General features: G+C 37.4%; 1 protein-coding gene across 1 annotated transcript in view; it reads left to right on the plus strand.

Moving 5' to 3' along the window:
• Positions 1 to 20485, plus strand: part of ANO2 (anoctamin 2) — a 175253-nt gene that overhangs the window by 54841 nt on the left and 99927 nt on the right. The window contains exons 9-12 of the mRNA XM_071803662.1: positions 7093 to 7227; positions 9768 to 9928; positions 13706 to 13788; positions 20396 to 20407. Coding sequence (XP_071659763.1) covers positions 7093 to 7227; positions 9768 to 9928; positions 13706 to 13788; positions 20396 to 20407 — 391 coding nt within the window. The remainder of the gene's footprint in view (positions 1 to 7092; positions 7228 to 9767; positions 9929 to 13705; positions 13789 to 20395; positions 20408 to 20485) is intronic.

Here is a 20485-nt window from a genome sequence, read left to right on the forward strand (position 1 = left end):
TAGGTGACAAATAATATTTCAAAGTGCCTTGTGAGAAAAAAATATATCTGTGGCTGGTATAATATGTAATTTAAGGAGGTTTGGCTCCAGACTTCAGGTACCATTGGAGGAGACAGTGAACACTTGTTAACTAATGTTTTCAAACAAAGAACTTTAACTATAAGGGCTTGATTAAATGGGTCTTGTGGCATCTTGTTTTGTTCTGCTTTGAGGCAAAAAGGGCCAGATTCATAGTTTCTCTGTTGGTCTTCGGTGAATGCTCTCAGACAGAAACACTGCAGATGACTCAGTCCATCACTTGCTAGAGAAAGCTACCAGAGCTTGTACAGAATTCAAAAGACATGTCGTAACTCTGAACTTATTTCCAGGTCTTACCAATCTGGTCCCAAGTGTTCTAAAGTGAATGAGGGACATTTGCAGATGTGGCCACAAACATGAAGGACAGAGCTAGCTTTTAGCATTTAGGGTTTGATTTAGGATTCTTGCATTGGCTTATCAAATATTTTCACTAACACCCTCATAAGCACTCTCTAATGGAAAGTCTTGATCTTTTTCTCCAGTTTAGGGAAAACCATGCACTCTCACCTTGGACAGAAGTTCCTTCCTTTGTTTTCTGTAGGCAGAACCAGTCAACCTTTTTAATGGATGTTTTCTTTCTTGCTTCAGACTTAGCTGCATTGTATTTTAGCTGAGGTTCTGTAGTTGTTTTTCTTCTCCTCTTAATATTTTACTATAAAAAGTTTTTAAGTCTCTTGGCAAGTTGTTCCAAGGGGCTAGTCTTCTGCCAGAAGCCTTTCTTGGCTTCCATATTGCTCCATTTGGTGCACTCTCTGTATATCTAGATTTAGTACTGATATGTTTCTTCTTGGGACTGTCTGGACAGAACATGTGTGTATATGATGTCAGGCACAAACATGGTGGAAATCTCTAGGATCTCTAGATGCACTACAGCCTCACTGCTGCTGCTGAGCTGTAATTCCACCAAGGTGTCCCAGATGGTTGTAATAAATGCTTGAATCCTGTCCTGGGAAAATTTTCAAGTGGAGAAAAAATGACAAATGCAGAGAAGTTTGGACACAGGCAGCTGTACCTGGAGTAAAATGGTGGGGTATAAAGAGATGTTATGTCCTGCTCCTGATTCTGTTGTAGTAACTGGGGTTTTCTCTATATTTAAGCAGTCTTAAAAGTAGCTCTGGTAGAAAAGGTGGTCTGACATGAATCTATACTTTTAGAGGACTGTTTGTCCTTTCTCCTGACAGTAGAAATACCAATCTGTATGAATAAGTTTATTTTGAAGGCATAAGTAATACATATGACTTATTTGACCATTTGCGCAGAGGAAAGTCTGCCCAATAAGTACCTGTAAATCAGTTTAGTTTTACATAGAAACTATTGCATAGAAACTATTCCACCACCATAGGCGTGGTGGAATGAACTGTGGCAAATGCGAAATAACAGCTGACCTAGAATGGTGTGTGGAAATGAAAAAACTGAAGAGTTTGGAACAGATTTTCCAGTTAGGTGATTCAGTGTCCACAGTGTCTTTTCCTTGCTTTTAAAACTTTGTTCCTGAACAATTCCAGAGTTCTTTCCAGTGTGTGTCACAAACCACATGCTTTATTCACATTCCAGGTATCCCACACTTATTTTTGCAGTCAAAAACTAAGCGTTTGTGGGTTTTTTGTTGTTTTGTTGTTGTTGTTGTTTTGTGGTGGTTTTTTTTGTTTGGTTTGGTTTGGTTTTGGTTTGTTGTTTGTTTGGTTGGTTTTTTTCTTTGCCCTTTCTCCCCCCTTCCCAAATCTTAGTCTATTTATAAATTTCACAACTTGGCATGGAAGCACTGTGACCAACATGCAAGCAGAGAGTTTAATTATTAGTTATTCTTTTTGATGTTGGTTTGGCAGTCAGACAAACAGAAGTGCATTGCAGATGTCTGATTCAAGTGTTATATGGGTGAAGCAGAGGGAATTGAGTAAACATTTTTACTGCGGTCTTTCCAATACTTACTTTAAATCTGCCATGAGAGGGAATGTACTTTTACAGGTGATTTTTGATGTTTTGTGTTTTTTTTTTTTAATGCTGTTCCTTATCATTTACTTGTTCTTGAGAAATTATATATAAAAAAAGTGATTTTGTTCAGCTTCTGAAGAAGTTATGAATGGTTTGGCCAAATCTTTCCTTAGAGACATGATCCTTACTGAAGAGAACTTAGTGCTTGGTAGGTGGCCATTTAACCAGCATTCAAAAAGTCTTCCAAAAAGAAAGGTACAAAATTCCACCTTAGACTTTAACAGCACACAGAACAAAATGCTTGGCTGCTGCTTTTGAAAGGAGTGATGCATAATTATTATCAAAGCCATTTGCCCCTTGCTTTGGATGAGAACTGCTGCCCTCGTTGCATATGTGTATATAAAGGGCCATTTCTCTACATTAGAATACAACTAATGTGGAAATAAAGCTCATGCAATGCAGCGGGCATACTTTTTTCTTGACACTTTGTAGTGGGTCATCCACAAGCACACAGCTTTGTCTGGATATATGTGAACTGGATGTGAGTTAGCTACCAACAGAGGGGAAAACTTTAACCTCAATTCATTGTTTCCAGACCAGCATAAATAATGAGCAATTCATTGAGTATGATGAAGACTGGTTTTATCACAATATAAATGAGAGAATATGTCAACATCTTGGTGTAAATATGCAAAAAATTGTCAAAATTCCTTTTCTTGATATATATCTTACTCCACCCTAGAAGAACATGTTTTTCACCTCTTCATTCATTACAATAATTTTTTTTTTTTTTTTCCTTTTAGTGTGAAAATATAGATGGACTAGTATGTCCACATTTGAGAAAATTTATCCTGCTTTCAAGGTCAAATAGCATTGTAATTTGCTAGCATGAAACTGTTGACTTGAATAGGGGTGGAATGCTTTCAAACATTGTAAAGCTATGTTCAGTACGCCTTTCTTAAGAAATTTGTAGAGGAGTGCTAGAAAGAAACACACCTCATGATATTCCTAAGGTCTGAGCCAAAAATCATTGAATACAGCTGTGGCTGCAATAGATGCTGTCACAGGTGTTTGTAGAGGCTTGATTCCTGAGCAAAGGGAGAACAGGTCTTGGGACATGTCAAAAAAGTAACAAGCATGTCCACATCATGTGTTCTGCTAGGTTTATAAACTCACATTTAAATTTGTCGTCATGCTTTCAAGCACTGTCATTGCTTCTCCTTTGATTATTTAACTTTCTGGCACGTTGGTGGACTGAGCTTGGCCACAGCAGTCCTAATTGTTTTTCTTTTCAAAACAGTTAAGTTACAGAACATTGTGCAGTTTTCTTCCTGGGAACTGTTTTTTTGAATACTGACAGGACGTTTTTGAACTCTTTTCACTTTGTCTTGGCAGGGATACAAATAGCAACCCTTTGCTTTATAGGCTACAGATGACAGTTGTCACTAGAAGGCAAGAGGCTTCTAGAGGAAGCTTCAACTTCATTGACCCTGGTCAACTGGTCTTGAATGCTTCTCGGATTTGAACACTGTGTTAATTTGTGGCCCTTTGTCAAAACGATAAACAGTTTAGAACAACCCAGTTTATGGACCATTTTCATGTCTGCTTTGACCTCTTTGCAGCACTGGGCTATGCATGTTGCACAACTCTATAAATAAGGAAGGAGCGAGAAGACAAGTATCAGGATAATCCCATTCTCCTTCTTCTTGTTCCATGTTTTTAGGATGTGAAGTTTGCCTTACTGTCAAATGCAAGGTGTGCCACCTTCCAGTCAGGAGGAAACTTGAGAACAAATTGAGTCTCCCTGTGTCCTGTGCTGCTCCAATGCCATGTTGACCCACACATCATGCTTGAAGAAAACCTATATGCCATCTGATTATTTCCATATTCTAATCAAGTATTTCCTCCCTCAATTCATATTAAAAAAAAATACCAAAAACCAAAAAATGTGAAGAAAACTGCATACTAAAAATTACCTCCAAAATTACCTGGCATGTGCCAGGTTGCATGCTAATCCTACAGTATTTGGATTGTATTTACAACATGAATATTTAAGATTATAATTTTATATATTTTTCTATACCATAGTTCCTTATACAGGTTGTTTCAAAAAGAAGGACCCAATCTGAAATCACTATCTCTTTGAAATTAGACCCATCTTTTTGAACCACCTTGTATTCTCTGCAAACATGATAATTTTTTGTCCTAAGGTGCTTAGAAACTATCCTGTGGTGTGAATGTAGAGTTACCTAGCTCATATATGTTGTTTAAAGACTGGTTACTGCAAATAGTATTCCCCTCCTGACTTCCACAAGTTTTCTTCCTGAAATGAAAGAGAATTATACAGCTAATTCAGTTATTGTCATTTGAATCACTCTGTCATGATTCCACCTATGTTGTTTGATACTTCACACAGTATGTTACATATGACAGCCATGCAAATGTCAGTTGTAGGGGCTGTACTGCTTTCTCAGAAGAATTACGAAATTTTCCACCCTTTTGTGCTGATTCTCCAGGTTATGACATCCCCTTATGCTGAAGACAATATTGTCTGTGTATCACCTTAATGCGCTTTTGATCTGTTTTCCTTTTCGTTATTGCATATGCCCTTCCTAAAGGATGAGGTTGGTTAAACATAATCAAATATAGATACTCATGTAAGGCAACACCGAAATGGACATGACTGCATTGACTGCCTTCCTATGTGAAAGCCTAGGAATGTGAAGTTAGCTGTAGCTGTCATGGTGTAAGAACAACAGCAGGAACTGTAGTAATAAGAAGAAACCCCACTGTTTCTACACTTACTCCTTTAATCTGAGCCAAAAACTTGACTGCGGAGGCTTAGCTTGTCTCATGGCTGTCTGCCTTGCCTGCATTGTTGCCCCCATCTCTCCTGTGGCAGGAGCAGCCTGGCCCTGAGACCTGCTTTCGGGAGTAGAAAAAAATCAGTTTTGCTTATGCTGCTGAACAGGCTTGAGCTCAATTCTACAGATATGGAGGTTTGTCATTATGTCTGTCAGAATAGAACTATGTCTGTTAGAAGAAATCCTGAGCCTCAAAAAATCCCATTTAGCCATTTTCTTTAGGAATAATGTAAATCTAGGGTGCTACGCTTAGGTAAAAATTTCTTAGTGTGAATGAGTTCAGAATCAATCTCAAACTGGGATTCTGCTCAGTGTTTACAGAAGCAGGTCTTGTCTTTCTTTTATTGGACATGTTATCTTGAGATTGTTTTTGTTCTTTCTACCACCACAACATCAATGTATGTCTCTCTAATTCAAATGCAATTTCATGCCCTGAGTGGTTTCTGTATAGCTGCTTTCTGTCCAACATTCTTCCATCATATTCTCTGGCTTTTGAAATGTTTCTAACCATGTTGCACTTTATCTAAATTTAGTCTCACTTTAATGATGGTGAATTCTTGAGCTCCCTGCAGCTCTTAGTGTTTTGTAATATTTGTAATCACTCCTAACAGTATGTTGGAATGACCAGTGAGTTTCATCTTACAGTGTGATTCATGAAGATGTTGGGCTGAACTACTAGCACATATTTATCAACATCTACAAGGAACTGTTCCTCAGAACAGAAACTGGTTGTTTTGTATTGTTTTTGTTTGCTTTTGTTTGTTTGTTTGTGGTTTTGGTTTTTGTTTGTTTGTTTTGTTTTTGTTTTTGTTATTTATAATTATTATTATTTTTTATTTGTGTGTGTGCGTGTTTTTTTTTCAAACTAACTGTCTAGAGACTGTTAATTGTAAAAAAAAAAAAAAAAAGTGTTCTTTCTGAAAAGCCAGTGCTAAGTGTACAAATAAACCTTTTTGGTTTAACAGAAATTCAAGATCATTGGTCTTTTAAGATACCAGAGCACACCATCAGTATGTTCCCATAGGTGTAATTTCCATGACTTTCACCAGTTGAATCCAGGAGGACTACAGAGGCAAAGAATAATGGTTTATCTAAATACACTTTCGAAGAGCTAAATCCTTTCCAGTGTTTTCTGCTAAATATTTGATTGAAATTCTGCTACTCTTGATGGAAGTGAGGGATATTTCACTGACTTCATTTAGGAGATGCAAAAGCTGCAGTCTTCCCTGAGCAGATATGAAGTTCTACACATGGGTTTGGACTATCTCAAGCACAAATAGAGGCTGGGCAGAGAATGAATTAAGAGTAGTCTTGAGGGGAAGGACTTGGGGATGTTGGTTGGTAAGGAGCTGGACATGACCTGACAATGCAGCTTGAAGTCCAGGGAAGTTAACTGTATCCTGAGGTGCCTAGAAAGAAGTGTGACTAGGAGGTCAAGAGAGGCGGTTCTCCCCCTCAACTCCATTCTCATGAGACTCCACCTGGAGTACTACATTCAGCTCTGGGGCCCCCAGCATAAGAAGGTTATGGACATGTTGGAGTAAGTCTCGAGGAGGGCCATGAATCTGATCAGAGTGTTGGAGCACCTCTTCTATGGAAGACAGGTTGAGAGAGTTGTGGTTGTTCAGCCTGGAAAAGAGGAAGCTCCAGGGAGACCTTATAGCAGCCTTCCTGTACCTAAAGAGAGCCTACAAGAAAGCTGGAGAGGGACTTTTACAGGGGTGTGTAGTGATAAGATAAGGGGTAATAGCTTTAAACTGAAAGAGGGTGGATTTAGATTAGATATAAGGAAGAAATTCTCTATGAGAATGGTGAGACTCTGGAACATGTTGCTCAGAGAAGCTGTGGATGCCGCAGCCCTGGAAGTGTTCAAGGTCAGGTTGGATGGCGCTTTGAGCAATCTGGTCTAGTGGAAGGTGTCCTTGCCCATGGCAGGGAGGTTAGAACTAGATGATCTTTAAGGTCCTGTCCAACCCAAACCATGCTATGATTCTACGTACTATAATGATACAGGACTGTCCTAACTTCTCAGAAAGGAGAAGTCCTAACTTCCCAAATCATCCCCTTCCATTGGTGATTCTGACTTCAAGAAATTCAGGGTTTTCATCCATGTCTTTGACAATTAATATTTTAATATTTGGGGATTGTAAGAATCTGTAAAACACATTTGAAAATTAAAACCTTGACACATACCTTTTTTTTTTTTCTTATTTTTCAGAAAGTATTTTGGAGAAAAGATAGGACTTTATTTTGCATGGCTGGGTTTATATACAGAATTCCTCATTCCATCTTCAGTAGTTGGGATTATTGTATTTCTTTATGGATGTATAACCATTGAGAGTGACATCCCTAGGTAAGCTACTCTGTGATCAAAAATCTGTTACTTGAAAATTGTAATACTGTGCTTTTTGTTTGTAATCCTTAGTGAGAATAATTGCTTTTAACATGTCTGAAGAGCAGTGATGTATCATTAACAACCCTATGAACATTAGAAATATACTTCCACTGAGTAGACAAGATATTTGAACGACATGCGTTTCTTTAACTGTTCAGTATTGCAGCAATTGAAAGAGAAATGTTCAATGAGTCTACTGTGTTATTGGAAATTCTTTTTTATTACATCCATTTGCTTTTTATGAATGCACATATGTCCATACTTACCCAGAAAGACATCACGCAGAACTCACTAAAGTTAATGTAAATACACTGTCCAATACTCTTAGATTACTTTGTTCTTCCTAATAAAACCAAGCTATTTGCACAAGTAATATGAACAATAGTTAGCAGAATTAGCAATTTGATATCGACAGTATTCTCCTTCTTGATAGTTACAGAAAAACGTTGAGTTTTGTGCTCTGTGTCCTGAAGGTGTTAAACTAAACAAAAACTGCCAAATTGATGTTAATGTCTGTTTCTCAGTGGAATAAAAAAAAATAATAATAATAAAAAAGACACTTCCTCAGTGTCATGTGGCAGTTCCTGCATTCTCTAAAATGAACTAGCAACTTCTCAAGCAGATCACTGGAGTAGGACATTATTATTGATAAGTAAACGATGAATAACAACACATGAGAGTCAGAGTTTGTTTTCTTAGCTTGATCTGAATGAATCTTGATAGGCTGTACTTGTCTGTGGGAAAGCTTGGGCTAACACTTAAAGGAGATTTATGGCTAAGATGTATCTGTAGCACCCTCTACTGCCTTTTGAAATAGAAGAGAGCATTACTTTTAACAGTATGATAGCTGGAAACAGCTGTGTGCCTTTCAAATTACATAATATGAAATGTAGTGATACTATAGTTTGAATCATGATTTTTTCATTTGAAGTCATAGAAAAAAATGGTATTTAATAATGGTCAATACAGGAACAATGATGATCACAGTATGCCAGCTTTCAATGAAGCAATGTTGCAAGTCTTTCCTTAGCTCACAGTCCTGACAAGGACAGTTTGGCTTTGCACTACTCAGTTCATCCGAGTAAGAATGTGCAGGTATGGTCTTTCTCATACAAACCTTATAAAACAGACAAACAAACAAAAACTGGAAGTATACTCAGCAGTGTCAAGTAGGGTTTGGCTTGTTAAAGAGACTGATAATTTTTTAAAGATTTTTAGAAACTGAGTAAGTACATAGCAAAAAAAAAAGCTAAGAAATAAAATAACCACTTTAAATTAAAGATTTTTAGATCTATAGGAAAGCCTCTTATTTCACATTTTCCTGAGGACAGATGAACCTATGCTGTAAACTGAGCAAAAGAAATACAACTTAATATCTGATCAGGCAGAAGTGGAAGCCTTTATAAGTGGAAGTCTTTATAAGAGTTACTACTGGGGAAAAGGGGACTTTTTCCCTATTTTTAAAAAACTATATTTTTGAAAACTAGGTTAGAATTCTGTACTAGAAAAACAAGGAGCTATGGTGACCAAGAATACCACATTTATGACCATTCAAACATGAGAATCCTGAGATGTAAAGTTATCTGATTTCCCAAAAATCAGTGTGCACACAGTATCTAAACAACCTTAAAACGCACTAGTATAGGTGCTTAAAATAACTGATCCCACTTGAATAACTTAGCCAAAACCTTATGGAAGATGGTGATACAGATGAAAATTGGTGTTAAAACTCTATACTGGGTAAACAAAAATTATTTTTACAAATAACTCACAAATAAAATCCAGGGTGGAGATAAATCTCAAAATAAATGTTGTGAAATAAAACGTTCTTGCTAAGAACAAGACTCTTGGTAGTATTTTCAATTCAGTTCACATGTGTCAGTTTATAGCAAAACCTGGTGTATTTTGTGAATGATGTTGCAGATTTATTCTATCTGTGACCAGACCAACCAACATGCCTGAGTGCTGGTTCTGGCTTTTATGCAGCTTTTATGGCTAGTCCAAACACACGAAGTAGCATGGTATTTGACATGGATTTTTGTGCCATCGTGTTAAAAATATGTGTTTTGTCAAGGGCACAGAATTTCCTTTACAACCACTTTGGAATTTTTTTAAATGAATTTAAATTTGATCTGTATCAAATAATGTAACTGAATGTAGAGATGGCAAATTCCACTTCAACTGTGTTTTAATTATTTTCTTTTAGTGTGTTTAACCTCAATCTTCAGTGATGCAATCTTCGCTAATTCACTAATACAATGTAGAGATTAGATTGGTTGTTATGTTGCATTGTTCTGTTGGTAAGATGCCTGTAAGTATTCTAATATTCCAGTGCATGGAAATGTGCCTTGAAGAGACACATGTCTTCTGTTCTCTGAAACTTCAAGCCCCATATGGTGCAAATACCTTGTAATAGCTATGAGGTGCTGCTTAATATCAATAGTGTATATCCCCCTTTTCTGAGTAGTAATAATCTAAGAACTTGTTGTAATTCATAGTAAAGAAATGTGTGATCAACGCAATGCTTTCACCATGTGCCCCCTGTGTGACAAGTTCTGTGACTACTGGAACCTCAGCTCTGCATGTGCCACTGCTCGAGCTAGCCACTTGTTTGACAACCCTGCCACGGTTTTCTTCTCCATCTTCATGGCTCTCTGGGGTGAGTATTGCTTTGCACGTTAGCAGTGTCGTTTGATCTTTGGGCTACTGACAGAAATGAAAGCTGTAATGCACAGCAGTAGAATGTAGTAGCCTTATGTATAGAAAAGTGATATTGGATTGAATGGGAACATATGGCTTTATGAAGCTGGCAAGCCTTGGAGGGCCAGTGAGGGGCTGCCTGTGCTGAGACTGAAGAAAGCAATATTACAAGGCTTTCTGCTGTCAACAACAAGCTTTGGAATAAATGGAGAGGAGTTGGGTAGTTCAGGGAAGAAAAAATGTGTCCTTTCTTCCTCTACTGCTATAAGCTTTGCTATGTTTTTCTTCCTTTTCTGTCCCCATGGCAGGTCCCTCTAACACCTTCTACATTTTGGGCAGGAATGTATTTGGGGAATGGTGTAGTGCAGGTACCTAAAAGGGTTTAAGCACAGAGTGCACTTCCATGTGGGACAACCTAGTCACATAATTTTATCAAAACTCTAAGGGATTCCAAGAACAATGGGACTACTATTGTGTTAATTATAATATGTTCTAAAGTATTACACTTAAACCAGCTTGGTTTTCTTTAATGACAAATATACCCCGTCTCACTGAGAATACCAAAATACTTCATAAAGACTAATGAATGCATTGTAGTATTATTGTTTCTGGCCTCGCCCTGAAAAGTGTGTGTTCTGTGCTTCTATGTATTATTGCCCTCATTCACTCTAGGTCTTGTTTATTGTGAAAGTTAAAGGTGTTATTTCTACTGTAAAATGATTTTTTATTTCCCTACTCACTGTTCACAAAATGAAATTTTCATTTTATACCTCTACTTTGCACTAGTGAGACCCTACCTGGAGCACTGCATCCAGCTCTGGAGCCCTCACCACAGGAAAGACATGGACCTGATGGAGATAATCCATGGGAGGGCCACAAAAATGGTCAGAGGGCTGGAACAGCTCTTTTCTGAGAGGCTAAGAAAGTTGGCATTGTTCAGCCTGGAGAAGAGAAGGCTCCAAGGAGACCTTATTGTGGCATTTCAGTGCTTAAAATGGGCCTATAAGAAAGATGAAATTTATTTTTGTACTATAGCCATCCCTCAGCAAATAGTGTGTTATACTTTGCAACCCTATTCAAATTTCACAGCTTGTTTTAGAAATGACTGTAGATTGGTGGCGGGTATGGATAGCTAGGATTTTTGAAGAACTTGCAAACAGAACAGATCATGGAAGTAAGAAGTTTATGTTTGGCACCTCCTGGAAATCCTTCAACAGAAGTTAGAGAGTATGTAAGCACTATGACAGAGAGAAATGACAAAAGATGATGAATTTATAGCTTATCACAATGCCATTTTCCTATTTCAGATTGGTGCCGACGACAAGGTAGATTGACAGATAAGGTGTCACAGTTTACCTGCTGCCATGAAGCATGCAATATGCTGCCTTGTCCAAGTTTCAGTGTATCTTTTTAGACAGCATATGTATGAATGACAATTAATTTACTGTTTCATAGATAAATAGTATTTTCCTGATAGAGAATCTGTACTGTAAACTTGCATCTGTGCAAATGGAGCCTCATCCAAAATAAATATATTTTAGTACCAGCAATGCAATGTGCAAAGCAAAATGTTGATATGTCCTTATACTAAGGTAAATTAATAGAATTTGTAAAGAAACAGAAAACAACAACAACAAAAAAAAAATCAAAAAAATATGCCAAAAAATGGCACTTAAGAATAACAAAACCCTTTCTGAGTTGTAGCCCACCTCCAAAAAATGTTTCCCATGGATTGGGAAAGTCTGTTCTTGAGACTGTGATAACTGAGCTTGTCAGTGCAGGAAACTACAGCAGACATACACAAAGAACAACAAAGTCAAATAAAGTATCCTTTAGTAACTCTGCCCAACTTGCCTGTTAAGTATTAGATTGTAACAAATTTTGCTGCCCTACTACTAGGAAACTCTACTGGTTCTATCTAGAGCTCATTCTGCTGAATGACAAAGCTTATTCACACATCTAGCCAGCTTGCCTCACAGTATGATGGCTAAATGTTGCCTGAGTGCTTTTTCACTAGACATACTGTAGTGATGTGGAAACTGGCGTGTCTTGTAACTTACAATTTTATAGTTAAAAGAGTGAAGTACGGTAATAAGAGCTGACTTCATGATGGGCACATGAAGTCTTCCATCCTGCTTGACTTCTCCCATTCTGTAAAAGGCAGGTGACTTACCATATGGTTAATATTTTGAAAAGAATCATTCTTTTACTAATTGATCTTGATGCCTCATAAAGTATTTTCATGATTCCAGCAATAGTGTTTGCAAATGACCATATTCACAAAACACAGAGTAATGCCTGGCTAATTGTGCTTAATGTCACTGGTGGTGTGGGATGTTGAATTTCAGTTGTCAGATGTATTCAATAGGAGGACAATTGAATATCATGAGACCAATTTTCTGCTAGTTTCAATCAGTGCAAACTTGCTAATTTTATAACAGCTACTTCATCTAGCCAAGTAAGTTCTTACAGATGTAAATGTGGAACTGACTTTTTGAATAACAGGAAAAAAATAGAACGAGTAATAACACCCTATAAAATAACCAAATGTTTCTGTATGTAGGATATCTTAAAACCTTTGTGTTTTCAAAACATGCTAAATATAGTTTTTATGTGTCCTCTTCTCTGTAAAGAAGGAACAGGAGATAGCAGCTTAATGACTTAATGTCTGGATTTACTTTCAGTGTACTGAGAGTCCAGTGTTTAAATTATATTTATTTCTTACATTATGGGAGGATACCAGTGCAGAAAACATTTGCAGTTTACTGTTGGAATAGATTCTGTCTTGTAAAAGCAGCTTATTCTAATAGTACTCTAACTTTTGCCAGCGTTACCTTACAGTTCACACCAACTGTAGATGCAGTCAAGGAAAGCTGGATCTAATTCTCCACTATTATCTGTCTTGTGGAGCTGTCTAAAAGATGTTCAAAGTGGTAAAAAAACTGCCATGGTCTAACAATATTTTCACAATCCCCTTTTCAACAACTGAAAAAGTGAAATGAAGCATAATAAAATTGGAAGTAGTGCCCTCAGTTGTTTATAGCTATAGATTTTAGTTGGTATATACTGGTTTAGTATTGATACAGACATCTGAAAATACGTGTCTTGTGGGACAAGAGTAAGAAGTACTATTTCTAATAAATCCATAAGTCCATAAATCATGAGCACCTAGTCAAAGGACTATCTAGAGGAAACAGTAATTATGAGAGAAGGTCAAGAGACCATAAATATGAGACAACAGTACAACTGTTCTTTCATCTTAATGAAAAAGGAAAAACATGAGACTCAACTACTGGCTAGTCCTTTAGGACAAAATCACTGTATCTATGCAGGACAAAAACATTCAACAGCAAAATCTGTTTGGCAAGTTAGAGTGTTACAGATTAGACCTACATTTTGTTTCATTATATGTTTTGTATTCATTAATTATACGACTCATCGTAAATGGGGGGGGATATCAGCAGATATGGGTTCAGTTCCGATCTGTGAAAAGAACTTACCAGTGCCATTGGGCAATCCATGTTCTATCTTTCTTTATTTTATTTGTAAACAAACAGTAATTGTTGTTTCCATGCTTTGCTTGTGCTCTTTCTTTAAAATTGGTCCTGGGATTGTTTCTTAGTTCTTATTTAGAAAGGACCTAGCATAATGGGATTCAAATATATGCTGGGGCTTATAAGTAACACAAACATTCATCATAGTACATTGGATTTATAATTTTTTTTTTTTTTTAAAGCTACTATGTTTCTTGAACAATGGAAGCGTTTGCAGATGAGACTGAGTTACTTCTGGGATCTAACTGGACTGGAAGAAGAAGAGGTAAATGTCCTCTCTCTGTTCTAATTTACTGTGTAAATTATTCTATATCTGGTGACATGCATCGACATTTAGATTTCTCATGAGTGTTCTTCAGCACAAGGCAGTTCATAGCTATGTTTTTTAAATGACTATAACTGATACAGTTCTGAGTACCAATGTATAATTAAAGAAATCATCCCCTACATCTTACTGGTAAGGTCTTTAATTTTAATCATTAATGATGAAAAGGATTATAAGATAACAGCAGATAATTATTTGCTGAGGATGGCCATATACCTATGTACAGAGTGTAATAAATAGATGCTACTTAATTATGTTTAACAAAACTTAGTTGTGATGATGATTGAAGCATGTCAGTATAACATAAATAGTATCTGCATTCAGGGTTGTGCTGCATCTGTGATGCCTTAGGTACAACAACCTGAACTCTACATACTCACTGACAGAGCTTTTGTAAATACCAGATGGTTTCTTAAGAACAATTTTAAAGTGCTTTGCAACCAGCACATGGGGCTTCTAACTGTACCCGAGGTCACCAAAAGGTGAGGCATTCTTGTTTATTAGTATTTACAAAGTCCCTAAATTTGGTTTTAGATTTGTTCTTAGGAATTGTTTCACGTCATGGCCTATGATCTAATTAAATCACTGACTTTGACCAGAGGATTAGTTTCTAACTCAAACTAAATAAAGTGCAGTTACTAGCCCTAAATATCATACTAAGAACAGGTAGATTTTGAAGCTTCCATTACATATCTCCTAGCAATAAATACTGACGTAGCTCTAGAATAAGGTCATATTCAGTAATTAAAAATTGCATGCTGTAGTATGGTGATAATGTTATACCACTTTTGTCTGTTTCTCAGATAAGAATCATTGGATAAAATTATAAAATAGCCCTGAGAACAGACCATAGACTCCAGTATTATTCTTCTTCCATCACTATCCCCAAATGCAGTCTTTAGTGTAAGGGAGACTGCTGGAGTACTCCTTCATTAGTGACTTGACTACAGCCTTCCCTATTTTACCTCTGATTTCTCAGCTTTTTCAGTGTTCTCTATCCAGTTAAGAAGTGGATGATACTCACAATACAACCCAGTACTTGCACTTCATAAGTTGTGATGCAAGCCAAGTGCATCAGCACATTAGAAATTACTGCTTGTCTTGTGTGGAACATCGTACTGTTACCTGGGAGAACAGCAATTTTGTGCTAACTACAGCACAGACTGAGAGGGTGGAGAGCAAACTCTTGCCTCTGCAGCACACTTGATGAATGCACCAGATTTTACTGAATTTCAAGTTCATCACTAGCAGTACAAAATCCTAAGGTTTAGCTCATTATTTGCAAAATGCTGTGAAGGAATCTGTAGATTTGTGAGGTCCTGTGACGAAGAGCTCTGAAGTGGTAAAGTTTGTGGACAGGAACTGTGGGATCAGAAAGAATAATTTGTTTATGACAAGTGAAGGAGTGCCAGACACATCTCAGCACTAGCTGAAGAATTAGGAACGTGGGATCATAAAAATAAGGCTGGAATAGACCTAGAGAGGTCATCCCTTGTGCATGGTAGGATCAACTCTACTCAAATAATTTTAAAAAGACATTTGTCTAATTTGTTCTTAAATAAATCCAGCAGTGGAGATTTCATTTCCTCCCTAGGCAATCTATTCTAATACTTATTTACCGTTTCTTCTAATAAGATTTTCCTAGTGTCTAGCTTAAATCTCCTTGCTAAATACTAAGGTTTTTTTTTTTCTTGTTCTTCCTTTCAGAGATAAAGAGATTACCTCTTTCCTCTTTTCAGCAAAATTCAACATAATATCATATCTCTGTCACCTTTTTTTGTTTGTTTGTTTTTACAATGAACTAGCTGTTGCTCTTTCAGTCTTTGTTCTTACATCATTTTCTAGATGTCTGTTTATTCTTGTTCCCTTCTGGACATTTTCTAGTTTGTAGGAAACAATTATTTTACAAATATAATGGGTCCAGGCAGGATTTCTCAGCAAAACATATTTTAATAATGATTTTGCAAGACCGGGTGTTCTACCTAAAGGTAGGTACACCTAATAGGGCAAAAAGCCCCTGCTTATATCTCCTCAAAAACTCACCCACAATTTCCCGCCCCTGTTCCCCATTGGTTGGGTACTTCAGGGTTTACAGACTATCCCGACACACACAATACCCTTCCCCTTATCAATCTATTTAAGATATGGATTCCCAGTACTTTGGCTACACTTCCCCCTAAATTAACTTGTCAATACAGGTATCGGTATGTATACAGTTGTCAGTACATATTCCGGGAAGAGACTGTGTATTACATTAAGAATTCATAGTCTGATGTCTCTCGGTCCTTCACCCTAAATTAACTTGTAAATACGGGTATCAGTACATATACAGTTGTCAGTATATATTCCGGGAAAAGACTGTGTTTTACATTAAGGATTCATAGTCTGATGTCTCTTGGTCTTTCCCACCTGCTCAGATCAGGTGCCAGGTCCTTCAGTTATGTAAAAACAACAGTTCTTTATTAAACATTCCTTACATAGTTGATCAATCTCTTTCTTGAAGAATGATACTCAAAATGGACATGTCTCTTGACCTGACATCTTAAGCAAAAAGCCACACACCGTATCATCAGCAGCTCTTGGTGCTTCAGCAAAAATGCAGAAGTTAGAACAGGTTGTTTTCACCTTTTATCCATTTGAATCATAAAGATGAGGATAAATTTGTCTGTAAGACAGATACTGGCAAAATGTTTCAGAGGTGTTCAAGTCTTTACAAGTATTGAAAATTATGTCGGAAAATGGAAAATTGTGTCTGGTAAGGTTAGGCCAGAAGGAACTAGCAGTGAAATGCACAAGATCACTTAATAGAGGAAGAAGGAAAGGGTGAGAAGCTTTAACAGCTTTTAGACTCGATGGAGTTGTTTATTTTATCAATTTCTTTAGAAAGGGAAGTTATGGAACCCAAACAGGGAAGAAAACAACCATGAAAGTGGAAGAGCTGCGAAGTATATTGTGAGAATTGTATTGAAATAAATGTCTTCCGTGTGATTTTTGTGGACTCTTGACTAGAAAATTTTCAGTAAAATTACTCTTTGAACACACTAGGCCAAATATTTTGCTTCAGAAGAATCACACAAGAGATTAATTTAGTCAATTTATTTGTAAATATCTTGGCAATGGCAGTCTGAGAAAACAGACTCCCTAATGCTTGCATGCATATTTGCAGCTGGAAGCTGTACTGACTTAGAGGATTTGTTTGTACATCTGAAATTTGCAAAAATATAGGTAGCATTGGGTACTAGACTGTAAAATAGGTAACTGTGTTGAAAAGAAATTGAGCAACTGATAACTAAATAGGAATGGGAAAGAAAAGAAACAAACACAGGCTACAAACATGAAAACAGACAAAGTCTTAGGAATATCATGAATAAGCACTCAAGGTGCCACAGATGCAATCCAGTCAAACAGGTTGTGTATTTGTTTGTTTTTCAATTTGTGTGACAACGGATATAACCATCAATAAAGCAGGGGTAGAGGTGGAAGAATGCCTACCCTCTTCTATTTGTGAAGGAGCTGGTGAAGAAATACTGAGGGACTCTAATGAGTAATGTAGGGAGTAAAAACTATTTGACTTCAATGAATCTTCAGAAATTGTATTTCTAGGAGTCAGTATGTTCCTGCTTTAAGTTTCATGCGTGGAAAAGTTTTTACCTTCTTTTACCAACAGTCTGTGTAAACTGAAATAGAAATGTAATTATAAAAGAAGAAATCTTAGAATTTGGAGCAGAACTCAGAAGAATAAATGAACAGAAAGTCCACACTGACTGAAATACCGATGATTCGAGGTCTTCTTATTGTTTAGATAGTCATGCTGTTATACTGTTTCAGTACAACAAGGAGGAACTTAGATTTCTGTCTCCATTAGAAACATGTCTAGTAAGTTCAAATCTTGTGCTCTGTAAAATTCTCTTAATTCCCGAAGTCTTGTTCCTCCTTTTGCTATTTCATGACTTGAAACAAAACAAAACAAAACAAAACAAAACAAAACAAACAAGAAAAAAAAAAACAACAAACCAAACCAACCAAACAAACAAAAAAAAAACCCCACCCTGTGGCAGTTGCACATCCCCCTGAGATCTGGAACCTTCAATAGGGCAGTTGATGGCTCTTTAGCACCTTTTGTGTCCCATTGTGCCTGTGTCAACGTGCACATCTAGGGTGGCCCAAGGTGCTGACAGTCACATCCTCCCCTGCGCCGAGGCAGCCTGACTTCACCTCTGCTCAGCTGGGGGGCAGGAGGGGTGGGACCCTTGGTCAGTTGACTGTGTCCTCAACAAAGGAGATACCCAGAGAAGCTGAGAAGCTTCTGTACTATGTTGTAATGTCCACAACCAGATCTGACCAGGCTATAAAACGGGATTCTCGCTGAAGACCACCTTTGAGTGGTCTTCTCAGAGCAGCGGGTCTGTGAACTGGACCCCGCTCCTTAGTCTGGGACGTCATCTAAGGAAACGTCCTGGGACTGAGAGCACCTCACCTCCTTCTGTGGTAAATGATTATTTACTGGATATATCCTTGAATGAGTCCTTGCCCAACCCAGGCAAGTGTGAGTCCTTGTCTAGCCCAAGCGCGAGCCCTTGCCTAACCCAGGCAAGTGATTATTCCTTGTGGGTAACCTGGAGTGAGTGGCCTCTGCTTTTTATTTCTTGTGAGTGCCTGAGTGTACGTTGTAGATCCCCTTTATTCTTACGTTGTCATATCCCAATAATTTCTTCAACTGATATCCCAACCTATATTTTGTGTTGTCGAGTGTTAAATAATTGTATAAACCCTGTTTCTAGTCGGTTTATTGGCTACACTTTTCCAGCTAGAATAAAGTCTGGTTTGGAACTTTTTGTCAGCCTAAAATTGACTTTTGGGGTATCTTTGTGACAAACCCTCAGTGGAAGGCTGTGGATTACTGCTGAGTTAAGCAAAAGTAATAAGGAAAGTAAATTGGGTAAAATGGAATTAAATAGCAAGCAGACTTGGTGACATTGTGTTCACAGGTTTATCCCATTCTTCCTCAATTCAGTCATGGTTTAACTCTATCTTCTCTACTATATTTTCAAAATTTTTTATGACCTAATTAATTGGATATTTTCAGCTTGTTTTCCACTTTGCAAATTATAGTACTCCCTTACTGAATTTCTAATAGTGTCTATTAAAACAGGTAGTATAAGACATCTTTGTTTGCTTAAAAAATGGAGGAGTGAAAAATAGACACTAATACAATAACTGTATGTTCACAGCTTAGCCATCTTGGGAAAAAATGGTCAGTAACGCTAAAAGGGAAATGAGTAGCTACAATATTTCATGTTGTCTCAAATCTTTCATCCTTTCTACTCCTCAGGTTTCTTGTGCTAACGAGATCTTTGTTTTGAGTCTTTTTCCCCAGATGCATGATCTTACATTTTTCCATGCCTATTCTGATTTTTGTGTTGGGTCCATGTTTCCAAATATTTTTGATCTCTTTGTATTTATATTTTTTACTACCTTTTCTTGGGTTTAATCACTCCTTTTAGTGAATCTTCTGTCACTTTAATTAAATTCCTGTTCACAGTAATTATTTAATGGTCCTAAGATAGACACAATCTTCTGAACAAATCCTTTCAACATTAGATTTACATGTTATGTTTAAGAGGAAAAGAGTTTTATTAGCATAGTTGGGGAAGGAATGTTGAAAAATGGATGTTATCTCTCAAGCCTTAGGGAAAAATATGTAGTACCAGCTGTTGCTCTGTTAAAAAATTACACATGGTGGCACACTTTAAACATGTTTTGATTGGTAAAGCATAAGAACCAAAGAAGGTGATAATTCCTTTGCTTGTCGACAAGTTGGTAAAGATATACGATTATATTTTTTTTCATTCTAAGACTGTTGATGCAGGTTTGTACCGCAATATGCTGAGACTCTAGTTACTTTTCCTCTTTTACTTCTACCATACATAACAACATGATTTTGTTTCTGTATTTGCTTTTGGTTTTGGTTTTTTTAAAATTCAGTTTCTATTATAATGATTTCATGTGTCCTTTCTAGGACTGAATTGTCCACAAGCTGCAGAGATTTTTGGCTCCTTATAGGTAGCTTTGATTGCTCTGGATGTTGTGATGGGTTACTCAAAGGCTGGGTCACCTGGAGTGGCATTCTTTCCTCCTGCAGTCCCCTGAGTTCAGAGAGAAGGATCACATCTTCACATTCTCTGGTGTAAGTGCAGGTGAGGGAAGTTATTTGGAGTGTGAAGCTGTGGAGGAGGAGCTAGAATAAACTCTTCCAGCCTGTACAACACAGTTCTCAACTGCAGTTGTTGCTCCCCAGAGCATGGTCATGGAATGCATGATGGAAAATAGGAGCTACTGTTGGACGAAATGAGTAACAGAAAGTCCTGCTTTCCAATAGTTCTGTGCCCTGATCTACCACATCTTGTATCCTTAGCCAGCACTGCCACTCTAAGAACAGGGATCGTTTCTAGGTCTTTTCTTCTTCTATCTTCCCTCACAGTGACTCAGGAGATGTAGGTAGATAAGCAAGGCTTGCTAGTTATGTGCTTCTTGCAGAACAGGCAAGATACGGAGTGAGGTTAGGGGATCTTGTAGTACAAGGGAGTGCATGTTCTGAGTGAGATGGGTATGAGAAGGCAGAGAGGGACCATCTCTG

Source organism: Patagioenas fasciata, chromosome 1 (assembly GCF_037038585.1).
Source record: "Patagioenas fasciata isolate bPatFas1 chromosome 1, bPatFas1.hap1, whole genome shotgun sequence".
In the NCBI taxonomy this organism is placed as follows: Eukaryota; Metazoa; Chordata; class Aves; order Columbiformes; family Columbidae; genus Patagioenas; species Patagioenas fasciata.